We start from the raw sequence: 18129 nt of genomic DNA on the forward strand, positions 1-18129 counted from the left end.
ATGACTTATGTCCCTGATATTGCTGTCCACAGGAATGTCGTTACGCACGGAGAGGGGCTTTTACACTATTATTGATAGTTTGGCTAATCTATGACCGAGTAGACTGTAAGGTCACGCCGATCACAAGTAGCCGCCTAAAGGTATATCTTGTGTCAGTAGTACCAGTAATTGGTAACCAGAGCCTCGGTAGGATTACGAATTCTTCCCCCTTCATAAGATCAAAACTTTTACCATGCAATTAGACATCAGGACCACAAAATAAGTTGGTAGACTACTTCTTTACTCAAAATCATCAGGAAATTCATCCTCATCATCATATGGCAGGCCATGTATGTCCGACATGCCGCGCCCAGTAGTTTCTGGAGTCCTCTGCATCCGGTGCCTCTGAGGCGATTGGAAGGCCAATTCATCAAATTCGTCATGTCTACCAGCTTGCCACTGATGATGGACATTGGCGGTTCGAGGAGCGCCTCCTCCACCAGAGCTACTTATGAGATCATTTGCTCGGCCACCGCCGCGACGTCGGTTTCTCGGAGGCGACGTGATCTCCTCCGGAGCCCGAATCGATGGGCTATAGTTGGAAGATACTCTGTACAAGTCCCGATCGGCTGGCATATTGGACGGCCAGTCGTCTAATCGTAGGCGTTCAACAAAAGCCCGATGCGCCATGTCAGCTCCGAGGACCCGCGAGACGTAGTCGTAGAATTCCTTGGATGCAGCTGCTACTTGCTGGACGTGCTTAACCTGCAGGAACACCGGCTTGGACGTTTCTTCGGCCTCGAATTCCGCCAGCGCGATGGCAGTTTGGCATCCGTTGCGGATCTGTCGCCCGTTCCAGCGCGTTCTGGATTTACTGTTCTGCTCCCAGTTTGCATCAGCCCACTCCAGGATGGGGTCCATGTCGATGGTCAATGACGTCTTTCGCGCTTTGGCTTTTTCCAAATTCATTTCCCAGATGGCGTGGTTCTGGCCTTTGTTGAGCCCGGGGTAGTAGAGGGCCAGGTGGATGCGAGAGACGAAGGCTTCATCGAAGGAGCCCACTCGATTGGTGGTGAGGAACAATAAGCCTTTGTAGTATTCTAGTACTCGCAAGAACACTTTCGTTCGCAAGGTCAGTAAGATTGAGAGGCCCTGTCAAATGAAGGCGAACACTCACCTGAAACAATTGCATTTCTTTCCAACTCCGTTTTGCTGCGCGCCGCAAGGAAGACATCGGCTTCATCCAGTAGCAGGACGCAATTCCACGCCTCAGCCTGGGCGGATATACGATTTAGCTTGTCTTCCACTACTTCCGCGCTTGTTCCCAAGTCACCGCAGGTGATCGGATACAGTGGTCTTTCAAGCCAAGCCGCCATACATTCAGCAGTCGACGTCTTGCCTACACCCGGCTCACCGTGGAGCAAGATGATAAGGCCTTCTCCTTTTCCTCTGACCACATCAGGATCAACTTGCTGGCTTTCTCCGTCCTCTTTCGACTTCCTATCTGAAAAATGGCGCTTCACCTGTGCGTAGAGCATTCTTTTGTGACCAGGCCGCAATTTGAGATTCTTCCAGCCATCGTCAGTAGGAACAGGACGCATGCGTTCGAGATCGCAAAGTGCCCACCGACGGCGATGAAGATCCCATGCGCAAGCACGGTCGGGCATCATAACAAGCTCATCATCGCTCCACACTTCCTTCCTGGTTACTTGCTGTTCTGGGGCAGATTCTTGGCGAGCCAGGAAGGCATCATCGCGAATGAAGTCCTTGGTTAACTCTACATCCACCCAGTCGTCGTCGTAGATCGCTTCGGAAAAAGATCGAATATAGTCCTTAGTCTCACGGTTCGCTAGCACTCGGACATACAAAGTTTCTGAACTTCACTTCCTGTTCCTCCCATGGTACTGGGAATTGACAAGCTGGGCACCCACTCCTGGTCTTCGTTGCGGGCTGTTTTGAAATCAACAATGATATTACCCTTTATGTAGTCGGTCCGCCTGTTAAAACTCCCCGGGCAGGATGCGCCATCCACATGACACGTTAGGGTGGATCCTGAATAGAAACGATGTTGTGGGGTGGCGAAAGTAGCAAAGAGCTCGCCTTGCTTCAACAACTTATCGCGCAGCGCTTGGTAGTCGTCCACAAATCGAGTCGGGACTATCCCCAAAGACCGAATCGAGCGCTCTCCACTGAAGTGAGGAAGATGGAAGTCTCGTGAAAGCACACCGAACCGCTCCCCATCATATCCAATCTTATAAAGTCGAATGATAAAATGATTAACCCTTCCAGAGTAGTTGGAGTTCAAGACTGGTCGTCCTTCAGAGACCTGCAGTACTTTCCAAATACTTGGACGATTGGTTGGCTGGACATGTGGTGCACTTTGCTCCGGAGTGAACCAACAAGCCACCTGCATACCTGGGTGGAATAGGTACCATAGATTGCTGAAAGAGATTGTTGGGTCAAGTGTCGATGGGCTTGGAGCGAAGTTATCTAGTAGAGCACGATGACGGCTTATTACCGGACTGAGATGACGATCCATGAAACTGACAAGGCAGTCGAGTGCGCGAAAGGCTTGACGAGAATCAATTGGCTCTTTACCTGGCTCTAGAAGTGTAGGGTCATCGAGCTCCTCATGCCCACTCCCTATTCGCCATTTAGCTGCGAGCTGTCGATGCCGCTCGCGTATCTCCTGGTCGTATCCGACGAGTATTTTGTATGGGCGTAACACGACAAACGGGGCAGACTGATCAATTCGGGAAACAATATCCTTCAGAAGGGACGCTAGAAGACTGGAGTTAATTCGAATACGCTCTGGGAGATCGTCTTCGGCGCCACCGGTATCTGTTTTGGGCTTTGGGTCTCCTTCTGATGTATTTTCGCCCTCCTCACCCCTGATCAGGGCAAAGTCACCGAAGCGACGGATGATTCTTTCGGTTTGTTGCCAGCAGTACTGCGCAGGGCCTTCCAAGACGTCGATGACATGACGTTTTTCCTCGGCGTACATCGTCTTGAACTCATTCCATTTCACGTAACGGAGATCCATAATAACATCATCGGAGTCATCACAAGGGTAATGCTTGGGTTCTTCGTCCTCTGCATCGCTGGATGTAGAGTCATCACGACTGTGGTCGTTATCACCCTTATCGTTTGCAGCTTTCTCGGTTATCTTAGCATTGCTTTGTTCGAGACTTTGAATTCTCGCGCGAAGGTCCTGCAACTCTTTCAACAACTCCACAGCGGAGTCGTGGCTCGAATTCTTCGTAGGAGTATCGACCGGGATTGCCACTATCGGCTCTTCAGTGATGGTCGCCATGTTTGAATTAATAATTCCAGGTATGAACTAGATCGACTGGCGAGCGTTTCTGAAAAATAAAGAGATCACATTGAAGGGCAAAGACCATGATTTGAAAACGGCTCTTCTGAGTGTGACTTTATACGCATGTAGGCTCAGCACACGTCTATTGAGACAGTTGAGAGGAGACGTGCGTTCAGGCCAGGAAAGACATAGTATTGCATACCATCCAGAACGAAGCTTATCGTAGTTCGGACCCTCGGAAATGAAGTTGGCGAATGAAAGGCTGAGGATTGACAGTCAACACGAACTATCCCTGCCCGGAGTCGGAGTCTCGGGCTACCGTGCATGAACTACATGGCGAGACCGTGTCCAATATGCAACGCTCGTTCAGCTTCATGGGATGGCGTTCTTCATGTGCCCTCAGTGCATGAGACAGACAGAATACAGCCACTCCCAAATGAGCAGAGCTGAGAGTGGCTGGCTGAAAGACCTGGAGATGGCATCTGGCACCAGTAACAGCGTGGGAAATCCCGCAAGTGCACGGCTTCCCCGCCTGTAAGACCGCATGGAGGGATCCATCTGCACGTCAGCGTATCTATAGCAGTAGGGAATGCTCTCGTATATCTCCGCGGGCCGGACTCCGCTTGCTAATCAGTTTGACCTTGTTGTACGGATAAGTCCGTGGATACGTAGAGTTCCAGCCACTCGAATGTCAATGAAGGCTGAAGATGTCAGGCCGAAAGTCTCGTGTATGGCATCCATCCAATGCGTTTGACAGCGTGAAAAATGCCACAAGCACGAGATTCACCCGCCTATAGGCCAGCAGGGAAGTGATTCGGCTGCACCTATCTTTGTGCGCTGGACTATGTGTGCTAGCCAACCTAGCTTGATCACGCGGGAGCCATGAATAGATGGGTAAGACGGCTGAGGCCCACACGCATATCTACCATGGTGGATCGGATAACAGAGGCAATGGTAGCTCTGAGAAGAACAGTAAGAACCATCATAATCGCAAGCAAGAATGGAGCCGTCTTTGATGCCTAGAATGACTCCGGAGCAAGAAACTCACATGGCAAAAAGCTGGCTTAGAGGACATAGCCACCGACTCCGGTTGCCGCTTTCCAACAGGAGCCAGCCACAGCCATCAGCCCAAATCGATCTTGCGGACACCCGGCAAGAACTTGATGAAGAGTGAGGCAATATAGTGCTCCTGTCTTACCAGGTTCTGATCCTTCTATAATAGTGTCGACGAGGTAGATGAGTTCTGCCAAGTTATCCAATGCTATTCGAACGAGACAAAGGGTACTAGTGAGTATGGCGATGGCCACGGTGGGGGGAGGTTTGATATATATGGCGCGCACAGCTGGAAAGAGGTGGTTAATATTGTCCAAGCGGTCGAGAAAGACTACAATCACAGCGCCACTGGCTGGAAAGGGCTTGCTAGAAGGGCCTTTCGCAAGCTCGGTGAGCATGCAGAGGATTTCAACCCTTGGCTGGACCTCTTGCCGGATGACAAGTATTTTAGCATTGCTTGTGGCGGGCTCAAGATAGTCCTTGGTGTTAGTACACTCCGTGTCACTGGCTTCGTGCATACTGATTGAAGTAGATGGCAGCGCGAAGAAGCGAACAGCGGGAAGCCATTCTTGCATTCTTCGCTGAAATTCCAGATATCATTTTCTGGACCGACCGTTACCATTCTCTTTTCCAGGACGAGGAGGGATTGAAGACCTACCTGTACGAGTTTTATCTGGCTCTCCTCGCCAGAATTCAAGGCACGATTGCAGCGTTGGTGGATGTATCACTGTGTAGGTGTTGGCTTCTAGCTGCAGCGGATATGACACCAATACAGTCCCGTACTAACATGCGCGCTTGAAATCAGGGAGGAAGATTATTTCTGGTCTGAGGGTCAAAAATGCAGACAAATCGCTTGGACACGTCAACCAACGCTTCATGCGGGCCAGGACTCAGCTCGACAAACATCTCCAGTTCGTGCGCGATCGGCTGCAGGTAGATACAAACCAGGGGGTAGTTTATATCAAGCCTATCGTGGACAACCTTGCAACAGAGCAGGAAATAGTAATCCAGCAAAACTCAGATCTGGGGAATTACGTGCGTGGGTTTCGCCACGAGGTCATGACTCGGCTGGAAAGGCAGTTAAACAATCCATCGAGCAATTTCGCGGAGCAGATGCAGCAGGTCCTCCGGAATGAGTTGCAGAAAGCGCAGTGTAGGTTCTCTCAGTGCCACTTATCTTCAACTTAGGCATTGACCTTGCACTTCAGGGCAGATAAACCAGGAAAACATGCAACGAGAGAGTCGACAGTGGCAGATTACGCGCCAAGGGTATCCCAGAAGCGACCTATACTTCTTCCTTCGTTTGAATGAGCAGGATGTGCGACAGCAGTTTATCCAAGATCTCGATGATACTGGCCGTGATGGTCAGGATATTGATATGGCTGCTCAAACCCACGCTCAGCAGCTTCTCCGTATGCCGCGATTCCAAGATTGGATCCGTTCCGACCAGCCAGACATGCTCCACGTCGACGGGAATTGTGACAACTATGCAATGGCGAGATGTTCTCCATTCAGCCTCCTTTGCTGTGTGCTTGTCCACGAGCTACTACAGCAAGCGCATTGCCAAGTTCTGTTCTTCTTCTGTGGATTGCACAATCTGGCCGGGGAGCCCATGGCAGGGCCTGTCGGTCTTGTCAAATCGCTTATCATACAACTGCTTCTGGATACAGACGGCCATTATGATCTCCTTTTCCTGACCTTTGGGCGGAGGGAAGAAGCGTTGTATCACAATGACCTTCCCACCCTCTGTGAGACATTGAGGGAAATGCTAATCCAGAACCGCTCCTCTGCTCTTTTCTGCATTGTCGACGGTGCTTCGTTATTCGAGGTGCGAGAATGGCGTGAAGAGATGGAGTATGTTGTCCAGCGATTATTCAGCCTAACGATTGATCCGGACATTGCAACGGCGTTCAAGGTACTTATTACGAGCCCAGGTATTAGTCGGCTCGCCAGTGGTGTGCCTCAAGCGTGTCGCGTGTATGTGTCAGAAACCAACGAGAGGATTTCAGACGCAGGCTTCCGCAACCCAGAGGCATTTTGGGACGAAGTTGATCGCCGTCGAGAAGACATGGCAGACACTGCAGGAAGATATGAGGTCAATCCATACGAGGCAATGTACAAGGTGGATATGTACAGTGAGGAATATGAGTAGCGAAGTCTACCTCTTTCCGAAAAGAGAAGGTGTAACGCAAGAATAGTTCGGGTTAGTCGTGGTAGTACTAGTAATTGGCAATGCTGAGGAATCATGGTATCAACAAAAATTTCAGCGCATGTCATTTGTTGTAGCCTTGAAATATAATACAGTTGAGATCATCAGAAGTTTTGAGTCATACTTACACAATCCTTCGGGCTACTGTGTTGATAACAAGCATATCCAACGTTTCCACACGAATATGACGACATAGTGCTACGTGCATTTTTTCCGCTTCTTGCCAGCCATTAAATCCTTACCAACACAACCGAATAAGTCCGACTGGCTATTAATACCTCAATATGGCTACTTACATCATAAACAAAAAGGCAAGAAATATAACAAAACAAAATTGGTAAAATAACACAATACGCCGACCTAACATACCAGCAAGTCCTCCCTTCGTAAGTGCTGCCTACCTGCCTATCCGCCAAGAAGGCAACGATGCATATGCACTGCATGCACGCACCAAAGGAATGAGTCAGAAAAAAAGAAAAATTAAATCCAGTCCACTGGCACATCTTTTTCATTTCTTTTTCTCACAGGGATGAATTCTTATTCGGTTCCGGCCTGTTGGGTCGCCATACATGGAAACTCAGGCTCAAATTGATCATCCGAGTTTTTGTTTTGTTTTTCTTTGTTTCTTTGCTTTTGTGGAAGTTTGATGCTCGGCTCGGTCAATACATAACATATAACTTAATAGTCAAAAGTGCCAGTGGCTGGGGTCGGGGGTTCGGTCTTGGTTGCTTACTTGAGAGGGGTGCGTTGACTGGCTTGTTGTCTTTGCTTGATTGTCAGTCTTATAATGTAACTATCCTATATCACAGGGTGTGTAGTGGATCATGTAGTCTTGCTAGTATATAGAATGACACGATAAGAGCTCAATCACGTATCGATTGTCAAGATGCCTAGAGCAGCATTTAGATTGACGGTAAACAATAACTTTCCTCATTTTATTCCCTCGAAAATATACCAGATCACCCACCATGAGATTTACAAGGATCACCCATCCCAAGTAACCCTGACCCGACATGCCAAGAAAATGATCTATGCAATGCCTGGATTGCCCTGTTTCTGGCTGGTGCAGTCAGTCAGTCAGTTGACAAATCGCGAGGTACAGCAGTCAAGTAGGGCGGCTGCAAGAGAACCCTTCCACCGGAGCGGTGATGATTCTTTCAAGCAAGCAAGCAGCCTGTAAATTATGCGAGGGTAAGCGAGGAAAAAGCAAAAATGGATGGGGATGACGCAAGACGGCAGGTGGGAGCGGATGTACACAGGATAAGGCTTACTTAAGGATGAGGTTTGAGTAACCATTGAAAGTTCGGGTGTTTGTCATTGAGTTAGTGTTTTGATTGTCTTTGACTTGTTTATGAAATTGTCAGTGTTTATTGCTTTATGTGATCTTCATACGAGGAATGAGAGTATGTATAGATTTACCGTGGGGATGGACACACTCAAGATAGGTTACTGTTGAACACTGCAAATTGGTACTAAAACTGGATTACAATAGCGTATGATGGACGAAAGAAATAAAGAAGATACCCGTCCCAAGGTACTCAGTAGATAATCCGCAAATCTCCGGCGGGTCGTCGACGGATCGGACCGTTCGAAATGGCCCATGGTAACTGCACTGTAATTCCATGTATACATAAAGGTATCATATCTACAGTAGCAGACCGATAAAATCACCTTGTAATTAGATAGATAAGGCATACCATGATCATCACCAGGATGATGCTTCATAACTCGGATGATCGGCGAATATGAAAGGAGCAAGAATTACCTAGCCCTCCTTGATCGACGTAAGGGCCAGACTATCAGTATCCTCCTGAACACAAGATTGACATCGAGGTGATCTTAATAAAGTGATGTTACACGAGATTATCAGAAAATCCTTCCGTAAGTATACACCGGATTTGTCAATAGGTAGGTAAATCTACGAGCGCCTCCTTCCCGCCTGATCTAGGCATTGTTGCTTTAAGAGGATGAGCCGGGTGAGTCGTCACACTTGGACAGCTATACTCATCCTGCCTCTTCGTGTCGACAATATCTCTTTAGCTGCTTCATCAAGAATGTCAAGATGTCGCGTCAAGAGGCAAAATCATGTAGCATAATATCCTACTTAGCCTTCGAGCAGTTCAGTCCACGATCAGCCAATATAGATTCGATTCGCTCCAACATCAATGAAAAGTGGTTGTCGGTTTGATTCCTAGACACAGAATCCCTCCAACTGTCTAGTAGCTGTCATCAGAAGAGGAGCTTTGCTCGTCACACCTAGCGTTCTTCAGGTCATTGCACAGCCTATCAACTAAACACATAGTGTTCATCAAATCATTGCACAGCTTATCAACATACTGATTCTCCTCTCTTGGAATCCATACATAACGCACATCTCCCTTCTCCTTCAGCCGGTCACTGAGAACCACTGCTTCTTCAATGAGATCTCGATTTGCTACCTCGTTCCCTTTACAATTCATCCATCCGTTCCTGATCCACTTGTAGACCCACTCTTCCATACAGTCAACTGCAAATGCCGAGTCGGAGTAGATCGTGACATCCAACCAAGGGTCAGAGTGTAGTTGATCATATCTCTTCAAGGCCATCCTTAGACCGAGGATAACGGATGTTATCTCAGCTCGCTGATTCGTCGGAGCGGTATATGAAGGCAAGTCTTCTGTTGTCTCGCCATGGAATCTGCCGGACGCGTCCTTAAAAGCAGCGGCTGCAGCCCCGATCGAGCCTGGCTGACCGTTCGGCTCTACAGCCACCGTCAACGTGAATCTTGATGATGTAAACCATGGCGGTGATGGGTATGTCGGGGGAGGAGGCAGATTAGGTCTCTAACTACTGCGGATACGCGAGCCTTCTTGTAGGCGCCTCCAGGTTTCGAACTGCTGCCTTTCAGCAGCGGGTATCTCCACCAGCTGTATAGCCTCAACTCCCAGATGCTTGCCTGGACTCCCAATGAGGTCTCTAGCAAGGTGGTGCTTCAAGTGCTCAGTTTCCCGGCAGTTTCCTTGTGTTCNCGATGCATGTTTAACCATCACCTCTTTCAGTGCCCTATGTTGTTTCTCATCAACTTATCCCCAAGTATTCTGGCAAATCCCAGGATAGCAACACGAGATGGCCAATTACAACGTCACGGCTACTGTACTTGCCTCCATTGCTGCCTCGCAGTCACATGAGCACGATAGTGATTACATTTAATGTCAGTACTGTTGCAATGTCATTCCAAACACCACGATACTATCTTACCTCCCGCTTGCCAACTACTATCTCGTCGGGTTCCAGCATCTCTGATTCCATGGTGCCAGGCTTTTGCATACAATCATTCAGTTAGTCTTACTGTTAGATATAACACACATGGTCAACTAAGATCGTGGGCGGTATTGGCATGACCAAGAGATTAGGACGATTTCTACTTTGCGTTGGTGCTAGTTTTGTTCTATCTTGAATATTATGCCACTGTACTCTGTTGTCTCAGTATATAAAATGCCCCCAAAGAGCCATCCTCTTAATCTTACAACCTCTCTAGTTGCTCTACCCCAAGGCATCCATCATAATCATAACCCCTCTCGATCCGGAATTCCCCCAAAGTAATCACCCCATTCCTACTCACATGCACCCCTACAACCCCCAACAACTACGTAGTACACTCAAACCACCAAATGATCACCACAAACCCCACCATCCAACGTCCATCACCCCAGAACAGGAAACACACCTCCGAACCAGAGCACTCCATTCATCGCTCCGATCCCAAGTACCGCGTGTAGACTACTACTAGTACTTACGTGGAAGTGGAGATCCCGTTCAAGGTATTACCAAATAAGGATAGAGACATTACCTAGGTAGATACGGGCAGAGCAGTCAAGGATAAGTAGTACTTTATACCTTACCGGGAGTCCGTGCCAACTCACCTCTGGGACAGCAACGATTACGTAGATCGCATCCATGAATAATAACACTAAAGAGCTATTTTATCTCCTCTTCAGGGACTACATCGAGTCATGCCATGATGTGTCGGGAAGGAAGAAAGGAAGAATAGGGAGATGGGGAGGGGGTGAGCGAAGATCAGCATTGGGGATTTATCCTGTTCGGGGTAAGCGTAACGGCTGGTAGTCTACTGCCTAGTTGGGAAGCAGGAGGGAAGGAAGTAACTAGTGTGGGTGTGGGTTGTGGGTGTGGGGATGATATGACAGCTGGAATTTGGGTTTCTTGGGATTTTTGGATTTTCTGGGAGGGGAGATGGTGGTATTTACTGGTACTTTTGTAGGGTGAAGGGTAAACTATTAGTACAAAGTATGTGGTTAATGGATAGTATGCTTAGTTACCTTGCAACTTTGTATACAAATGAAATAACATTCTTCATGAAACCGAAGCAAACCTCACATTTGCATTGAAACTACACAACTCCATACATACTTACATACATACATACATACATACCCTCCCCAACTATAAATACTATACGTAGTGTATATGAGATTATAATAACATCCCAGCCTATAACCACCCTGCATAACAACAGCACATTGCCGAAATAAGTAGTGCCTGCTTAGCTGCTGCTGGTGGTGGTGGTGGCACAACCCTCACATCACACCACGCCAAACAACCCAAACCAACGGGTCACTTAAAATTCCATTCCCACCACTTTGGACTCATCCATCCCGGTGCTTAACAGACCGTCTTATGCATCGGCATTCCGCATTGGGTCCTTGGCACAGCAAGACTACCGTCTACCTGCGTATCCATGTGGGGGTGGTAGTCTACTACTAGTTATTTAGACTGGGTCCCTACTGCTAGTATCTTTAGGAGAAATGGAATAGATACTACCTAGACATATTCTTCTTTGTTTTGTGGTATGGAAAGTTACACAGTATCTCAAGGTACAGAGGTGAGGACGAAGACCCACTTGGCTGACTACTTTGCATTCAAGACAGCTGCTGAAAATTCTCTCATTTATTAGTTAGTTAATAATGGTGTCGACTATCCAAGACAATCTTCATAAGCACTTAAACCGACTCCAACAGTTTAGCAGCTACTAGCACCAAACACGATCTATCTCTGATCCGTGCATGAACATCCGTGTTCCGGCCGAATCCTCTCGTTGCGGGATTTGGTCGGCGTTTGCAAAAAAAAACCTATCTGCGCGAGTCAGGGGTAGAATGTATCCAGCCTCATTGGCAGGTCGGAAGTATCAAACAATGATTTTAGTACGCAGGGGCTATTTATTTTTTTAATTTATCGGTATCCCAGTTTGCTGGTACCGGGAAATTAGATCTGCTTTAGAGGGCAATCGGGTTAGTCGACACACCGCGTGAGTAAGTGTGGGCAGGTCAGATCAGGTCAGGTCAGCCGGTGTCTCTACATTCATCCTCATGCATAGGAGGACGACAACCAAGTCGCCGGAGTTGGACAGGATAAGTACTTCCCGCCCAATGGGCAGTAACAGTCAAGCCAAGAGAGCTTTGCTGTCACACACGCATATACACGCTGTTACTATAGGAGAATTAACCCCGTGCATCATGCGATGGGCAGTCAACTTGCTGGACGAGGAGACAACGCCAAAGCGCCGGGAACCGGTCCCGGCCAACATCGTCTTGCGGGGCAGTGGAGCTAGCTGAATATCCTGGTCCTCAGGGATCCAGACCCCCGATGAAAAGGATGGCTGGCGTGGGATCATAGGGAGACTCGCCATCAGCCTGGCCTCCTGAATCCTCCAGGGAGGATACCGTTAGTCCTGCTACTCCCCTGACCGTGGTTATTGGTTGATAACGGCCACTTAACATACGCAGCGGGGCGTACCGATTCCCACCGTGGCATTTAAGTTGGGACCACAAGTGGCCCTGGTTGACCCGTGGCTTTGGCCTCTCCCGACCAGCTGGCTGGCTAGTGGCTCCTGCTCAGCTTAGTTTGCAAGGGTATTGTGCCACCTTTCAGCTCGTTCGCCACAGCGTCCAAACTAAGCATAACAAGAATATTACACAACGGAGAGTAAACCGGTCAATAATCAGGTGCCACAAAGTAACATCAAGATTCAAACAATGCTAGGTCCGCCAACCATCGTTGCATGCCCAGTGCCTTGTGGCATTCGAGAGCTGCAAAGGGTAAAGCTTGCTGAGCTGCTATTCTTGTCGTAAGAAGGTGCGAGCACGTAAGTGAACAGACGCAGCTTTGGCAACCGGTTTGAAAATCCTGACTTGCCATTTGCGCTGCATAACGAAGTAGATTGATTGTATACCAGCCAACTATCTACCCAGTACTGATCCTGACTTTTGCCAATCGCTCTTCAACCCGTCGAACAATTTCGGGGTCTGGTTTCGGCTTGTCTCTGCGAGGTCTGGGATGTATTAGCAAGTGCGTGGGTCACCTTATCAAACAATGGAGTGACTTACGGATCTCGTATTGTTTCAGGCCCCTTCTCTTGGCCACAATTGGAGCAATTTCTCTCTCCCGATCGGTACAACGTTGTACACTTGTGGCATGTATAGCGTACCCGCTGCCGCGGCTTCTTCCACGTCCGTGCAGGAGGTTCTGCGGGAGCATCGACATCTCCAGGATAGCCATGCGGGTATTTGCCCAGTTTAGGTCTGAATTCGTTAGTACAAGAGCTTTCGACAAACACAATTGGCTTGGGGTGGACGCACGGGTCGCGAGGGCACATTGTGCACCGAATATGCTGGCAAGTACTGCATTCCGTAGCATCCGGAGCGAACACAGTACTACACTGATGACATGTACGGCGGACTCGTTGTCGGGTCGGGTGGTGGATGACATCCTGGCCGCCGGTGCGTGAGGGCAGCGTAAGAGGAGGTTGCTTGGGTTTGTGCTGCACAGGGACAGGTTTGTGCAATTTCTGCGCGACAATGGCCTGGAGTGCAGCCTGGGTGTCGTCGCGGTGGTCGTTGGTCTTGGTGGAGGGATGGTGAGGGCAGCTCTTGCAGCGGACGTGCTGGCAGTTGACACAAACTTTGTTCGGGCCGAAGGTGGTCTGGCAGCGATGGCAGGTACGGCGCACTCGCATACGGATCGGTCTGACAACACGCTGCACGGTCGTATCGCTAGGGGACCTCCATTCACCAGGCTCAAGGGTCAGTCCGTATTTCGCAAATAGAGCCCGCGCCTTCTCTTCTTGAATGGCGCCCCAGTTGGTGAAAACGGTCGCGTCGGGTGTAGCTTTGACGGTAGGAGCCTGCGGGATACGTTGGGGACTGTAACGCAAGTCAGTGGCACAAAGTAACCAAACCCATGGGAGATGAACATACGCGGGAGCTTGGCTTGGCTCAGGTTCTCTTGATTTCTGCATGACTGGCGTGGTGGTCCGGACAGTTGAGCTCCTCCTCAGAGCCATCTTCATGCGCTTAACGTATTTGGACAAGCCATCGTGCTTGCCTTCGTTGGAAGGGTTGGGATCCTGTTGAGTCGACATTTTCTCCGGTAGTATCGTCGATCTCTAAATTCGCTTGCCGGTCGTATTCAAATCAGATCATGTGTGGCGTCGCACGACATGGACAGGGTGACTGCTTTGGTGGTGTCGGAAAAAGGTCGAACAGTGTAATGACACTTTTTGTGGGCGCTATTTAATTCATACCAACTGGGATCGGAGGGGACGTTGTAGAGAAATTATAGTGGTGGTGGTTGAATTACTGGGAAGCAAAAGCGCCGAGGAGCGACTACCCAGATTGGGGGGGTAACGACCAAGTGGGTGGAATAAGGTGGGAAACGAGGGAGCCACCGGTTAAGTATGGCAGGTCGCACGGGCGTGTACCGTAACCGTAGGCTTGGGACACCCGACAAGACGGTGAGATGGGTGAAAAACCCAACAGGAAGGGTCGCAGGGAATTGGAACAGCCTGGGGGCAAATCCAGCGGATGATTGGCTGAGGGGCGGTCAGATCCTGTGGACCGGGCGTGGATGAGATGTCCGATGTAAAGTATAAGGTGTGTAAAGTATGTGCAGGAGGGAATGGGACGTGACGTTGTGAAAGGATGGGGGATGGTGGTGGTGGTGGAGGTGGAATGCACGCTGGGAGCGGAACAAAGTCACCGGCCAAGATGGTGGAAAATTGAAGATTCACGACTTGACGACGGGGAGGAGAGGAAGATAAAAAGAAGGCAAACGACCAGCGCGAGCCGAACGTCAAATAGAAGCCGAACAGACTTTCTGGGGGAACCGGACGAGCGAGAGGGGGGTGGGTAAGGAAGTTGTATGTATGTAAAGTAACAGTCAAGTAAGAGTGGCAGGCGCCTAAAGTAGTAGTAGCTAAAGGGAATCTAAGGGAAGTGTGGCACATGGCCTCCCCCGATACTTAACTCTTTCCTGTTCCGTTGTGGTTATTTTCAGTTTGTTTTAATTTTCCCTATTCTCTCTTTTTATTTCCAATTTTTTATTTCTTCATATTGTCCTTTTCTTCTTCTTATTTACACCTTCGCTTCTCTGATACATGCTTTCTAGATTTCACTTCCTGCTTTATTAAGGACACCAATGGACCAAACATTGACATGAGCCGGAGCCTCTACTAACAAAGTCAAAACTATGGAAACCAAACCCACTTTTTATAGCCAACCAGTCTATTCTCACTAGAAGACTCGATACTCAGCTCCTATCGAAAATCGATGCCTGTCTCCGTGAAGAAAACAACGATCAATACCATGGCAGGAAGCTCCACGATCCGAGCGGAAACAAAGGGAGTAAAGTAGCAGAAACTCTAGAATCAAGACTCAGGACCGATTAGGCAAAGTCATCGTCTCTGTGTTGCCGATAGGCCAATCTGGTCAGGAGCTGGTTGGTTGATATACGCCTCGACATCCTCATGCAGCATGATGACCAGCAACTAGCGGGCGAACCGATGCGACGGGGCGCTTTGGGGGTTGGAGTCTAATGCCGTGGCACCCTACCCACTCTGGAACAATGCCCGAACCCACCGCGTCTCGCCCGCGGGTCTGAAGAAGGTCGCGCCGGAAGGTGTGGGTTTTTGCGACTGTTGTCTCCTGGGAACCTATTTTGCTGATCCGGAAATATTATCAGTTTCTATTTAGGATGCTCCTGATCTTGAGTACTAATTACAATAGATAAAAACATGACGTCCTTCATATCCGCGTGGTCGGAATCAGACGCTGATTGAAGATGATGTCAGCTGGAGAATGAGCGGTACCAAAGATAACCATCGCGTATTTTCCGGGATATGCTCCTAACGACCAAAGCCCGTGTATTTTACAGTTTGTCAGATACAACCAACAGCTCCGAAGCTGCAAGAAGACGATAGCGAGGATAATAATAACGACGCTCTAAGTATATAGTCAGTCATTAACGGCTCGAGGCTACCAAAAACGTTTCTGTGCATGGACCGGAGAGGATGACAACTGACTCGAGCAAATAGATCTTAATCGGAGCAAGAAGCCTTACGTAGATGGCGGTGCCGCCTATGATCAGACAACCTGCTGCAGCCTAGCCTGGAGAAACCGACAACATGATGGAATGAATCATTGGGGGATCCTTTTCCCTGGCTCGGTTCCCTTCAATTTCACGCCGGGATAGCGATGCGCCATTCAATCAGGAAGCCCCATGGAGGAACCGAACATCTACCTGACTACCTCCTGAGCTGAGACTCACTTCGACCGAAGATCCGGCCGAAGGACAGACGACTATTCAGGAGCAAGACTTACCAATTTATATTATATTAACTGAACACAAAGGGGCCTACTATCCGGGAACCAGTTCCTAGTGAGAACTCAAAGGAATTGCAGTGTCATCATAGTGTCCCAACTGCTGCTTTCATCACCGACAATCCCAACTTATCCGATAATTCATGCATAGATTCTGGTGTGACGATGGCTTCGGACATCCCCCTACGAAGAAGAGAAATAAGGGAGCAACCATTGTCCTTGCATTTTTCTCATTTTACCAGTTACTTACAAAGTAGAAACCATCATTGACATCTCTAACTACTTACCTCCATCACAACGAACTACTAACCTAAGAAGTAGGCTAAGTCCCTACCCGCGCGGAATTCTAGACTCCCTGACCAACTCCTCATCACACAGCGCTGAAACCATAGTACGTCTCCATACCGAGGCATTCCGACAGCCTGGTCTGTCAAGGTTGTGTATGTGTAAATACTGTTTTAGACGCCCGCAGCATTCCATTCCCATCCCATCCATCCACTTAGACCATGCATGATGCATGACACCACACCTCGTTTCCACCCTACCCTACCAAAGAAAAGAAAATAGAAAAAGAAAATAAATTAGAAACGGCAACGGCTTCATGCAGCCTGTCTGCTGCAGGCGCCAACTCAACACGCTAGACACTGCCTGCCCATTCCTTTGCCGTAACCGACGACCCTGTAAGTAACTACGTATGAAGTGTGTTTGTATGTATGTATGTATGTATGTATCTAGCGGAAGCGTAGCGCGCAGGAATTTGTCAGAGGTGAAGAAAAACATGAAGCAACCGAAGAACCTTAACTTGCATCGCCGACGGAGTAGATCGGAGAAATATTCACCTACCGGGTTCGAAGGCAGTGAACTTGGGTTTTTGCTCCACCGGTTTGTAGGTACATCGTTGGAGGGTTGGTGTTGGGTGGGTAAGTAAGTAAGTTAAGGATTGTCTTTGTTGTTGGTTTCAGGGACTGGGACTGGACAGGACACATGGCATGAAAATGGTGGTGGTGATGATGATGGAGATGTTTGTGGTTCCGGCTTGTTATGCTTATCGTTGGAACCGTGGTTCTGGTTTCTTGCTCCTTGCTTGGGAGGTGGTTTCCTTTTCATTGTAGATTCGGAAATGCCGACCGGAGATTGATGGCCTCAGGCTGGATTGGATGTAGGATCGTCAATCATTGACTCCTACTACTACTACATAGATACTACTCAGAATAGATCCTCCCACCCAGAACAGCTCATCATTTCAACATCGTACCGAATAGCTGGGAATAAACGATAAGAGATGGGGACCACACCCCCTCCCCCCGTGCCAAACACCCGGTACTTACTATCAGCACTTCACTTTCACATTACAGCCAGCCAACTGCCTTTAGTAGTTAACTAGGCTTAATAACTAGTTAATACAATCTGCAGGGCTGAATAATTAATATACCAAAAAACAAGCATGCTGAACACCACCACCACCCACCTTTCTCAGTCAGCTTCAACACAACACACACACAGCTGACCACCGATCTCCGTGATCCAGAAGGGGAGAGGAGCAAAAAGAGGGGAAGGGGGGGGGGGAAGAAAAGTGGAAAAAGGGAAGAGCATAGGCCCAATCACATTGCACTTCCTTCGTATGGACAAGGCCCGGGATATCCAGTCCCAGCGCCGCGGAGAGAACACAAGAATGTCGAGGGGTGGATATTCTACCGGCAGTGCCAGGTGTCAGAACTCCTGCCTTTAGAGGAATGGTGAGGTTTGTTTAGTGGCTTTTTTCATCTGGAGATCCACTGTGGGGACGCGTATGGAGCTTGTATGGATGGTGTATGTATGTATGTATGTATGGATGTTAGGATTTACGGGAGGGGGATAAGTATTACTTGGTTAGTTACCTAGCTTGTATGGGATGAGTTTAGGCACGGAAGGTTCTATTGCTT

The 18129-nt window shown here is 48.7% G+C and overlaps 5 protein-coding genes across 5 annotated transcripts; 2 read left to right on the plus strand and 3 right to left on the minus strand.

Moving 5' to 3' along the window:
• Window positions 1–279: 279 nt before the first annotated feature.
• An01g02250 (uncharacterized protein) lies at window positions 280–3292 on the minus strand (the record flags this gene model as incomplete). Its single annotated transcript, XM_059746362.1, has 3 exons — window positions 280–1067; window positions 1157–1786; window positions 1846–3292. 3 exons carry the CDS (start codon window positions 3290–3292, stop codon window positions 280–282), a joined length of 2865 nt encoding a protein of 954 aa, XP_059603107.1.
• Window positions 3293–4295: 1003 nt separating this feature from the next.
• On the plus strand, window positions 4296–6500 carry An01g02260 (uncharacterized protein; the record flags this gene model as incomplete). The annotated part of the gene is made up of 5 exons (XM_001388627.3): window positions 4296–4465; window positions 4518–4833; window positions 4881–5079; window positions 5154–5501; window positions 5557–6500. 5 exons carry the CDS (start codon window positions 4296–4298, stop codon window positions 6498–6500), a joined length of 1977 nt encoding a protein of 658 aa, XP_001388664.3.
• Window positions 6501–8773: 2273 nt separating this feature from the next.
• An01g02270 (uncharacterized protein) lies at window positions 8774–10495 on the minus strand (the record flags this gene model as incomplete). Its single annotated transcript, XM_059746372.1, has 6 exons — window positions 8774–8840; window positions 8895–9379; window positions 9795–9854; window positions 9903–9957; window positions 10334–10386; window positions 10460–10495. The coding sequence occupies 6 exons, from the start codon at window positions 10493–10495 to the stop codon at window positions 8774–8776; spliced, it is 756 nt and encodes a 251-aa protein (XP_059603108.1).
• Window positions 10496–12579: 2084 nt separating this feature from the next.
• On the minus strand, window positions 12580–14835 carry An01g02280 (hypothetical protein; the record flags this gene model as incomplete). Its single annotated transcript, XM_059746378.1, has 6 exons — window positions 12580–12754; window positions 12799–12882; window positions 12938–13132; window positions 13190–13753; window positions 13808–13995; window positions 14311–14835. 6 exons carry the CDS (start codon window positions 14833–14835, stop codon window positions 12580–12582), a joined length of 1731 nt encoding a protein of 576 aa, XP_059603109.1.
• A 2150-nt stretch (window positions 14836–16985) lies between these two features.
• An01g02290 (hypothetical protein) lies at window positions 16986–17469 on the plus strand (the record flags this gene model as incomplete). Its single annotated transcript, XM_059746381.1, has 3 exons — window positions 16986–17127; window positions 17170–17228; window positions 17407–17469. The coding sequence occupies 3 exons, from the start codon at window positions 16986–16988 to the stop codon at window positions 17467–17469; spliced, it is 264 nt and encodes an 87-aa protein (XP_059603110.1).
• Window positions 17470–18129: the final 660 nt, after the last annotated feature.

This window comes from Aspergillus niger (assembly GCF_000002855.4).
Source record: "Aspergillus niger supercontig An01".
Lineage (NCBI taxonomy): Eukaryota > Fungi > Ascomycota > Eurotiomycetes > Eurotiales > Aspergillaceae > Aspergillus > Aspergillus niger.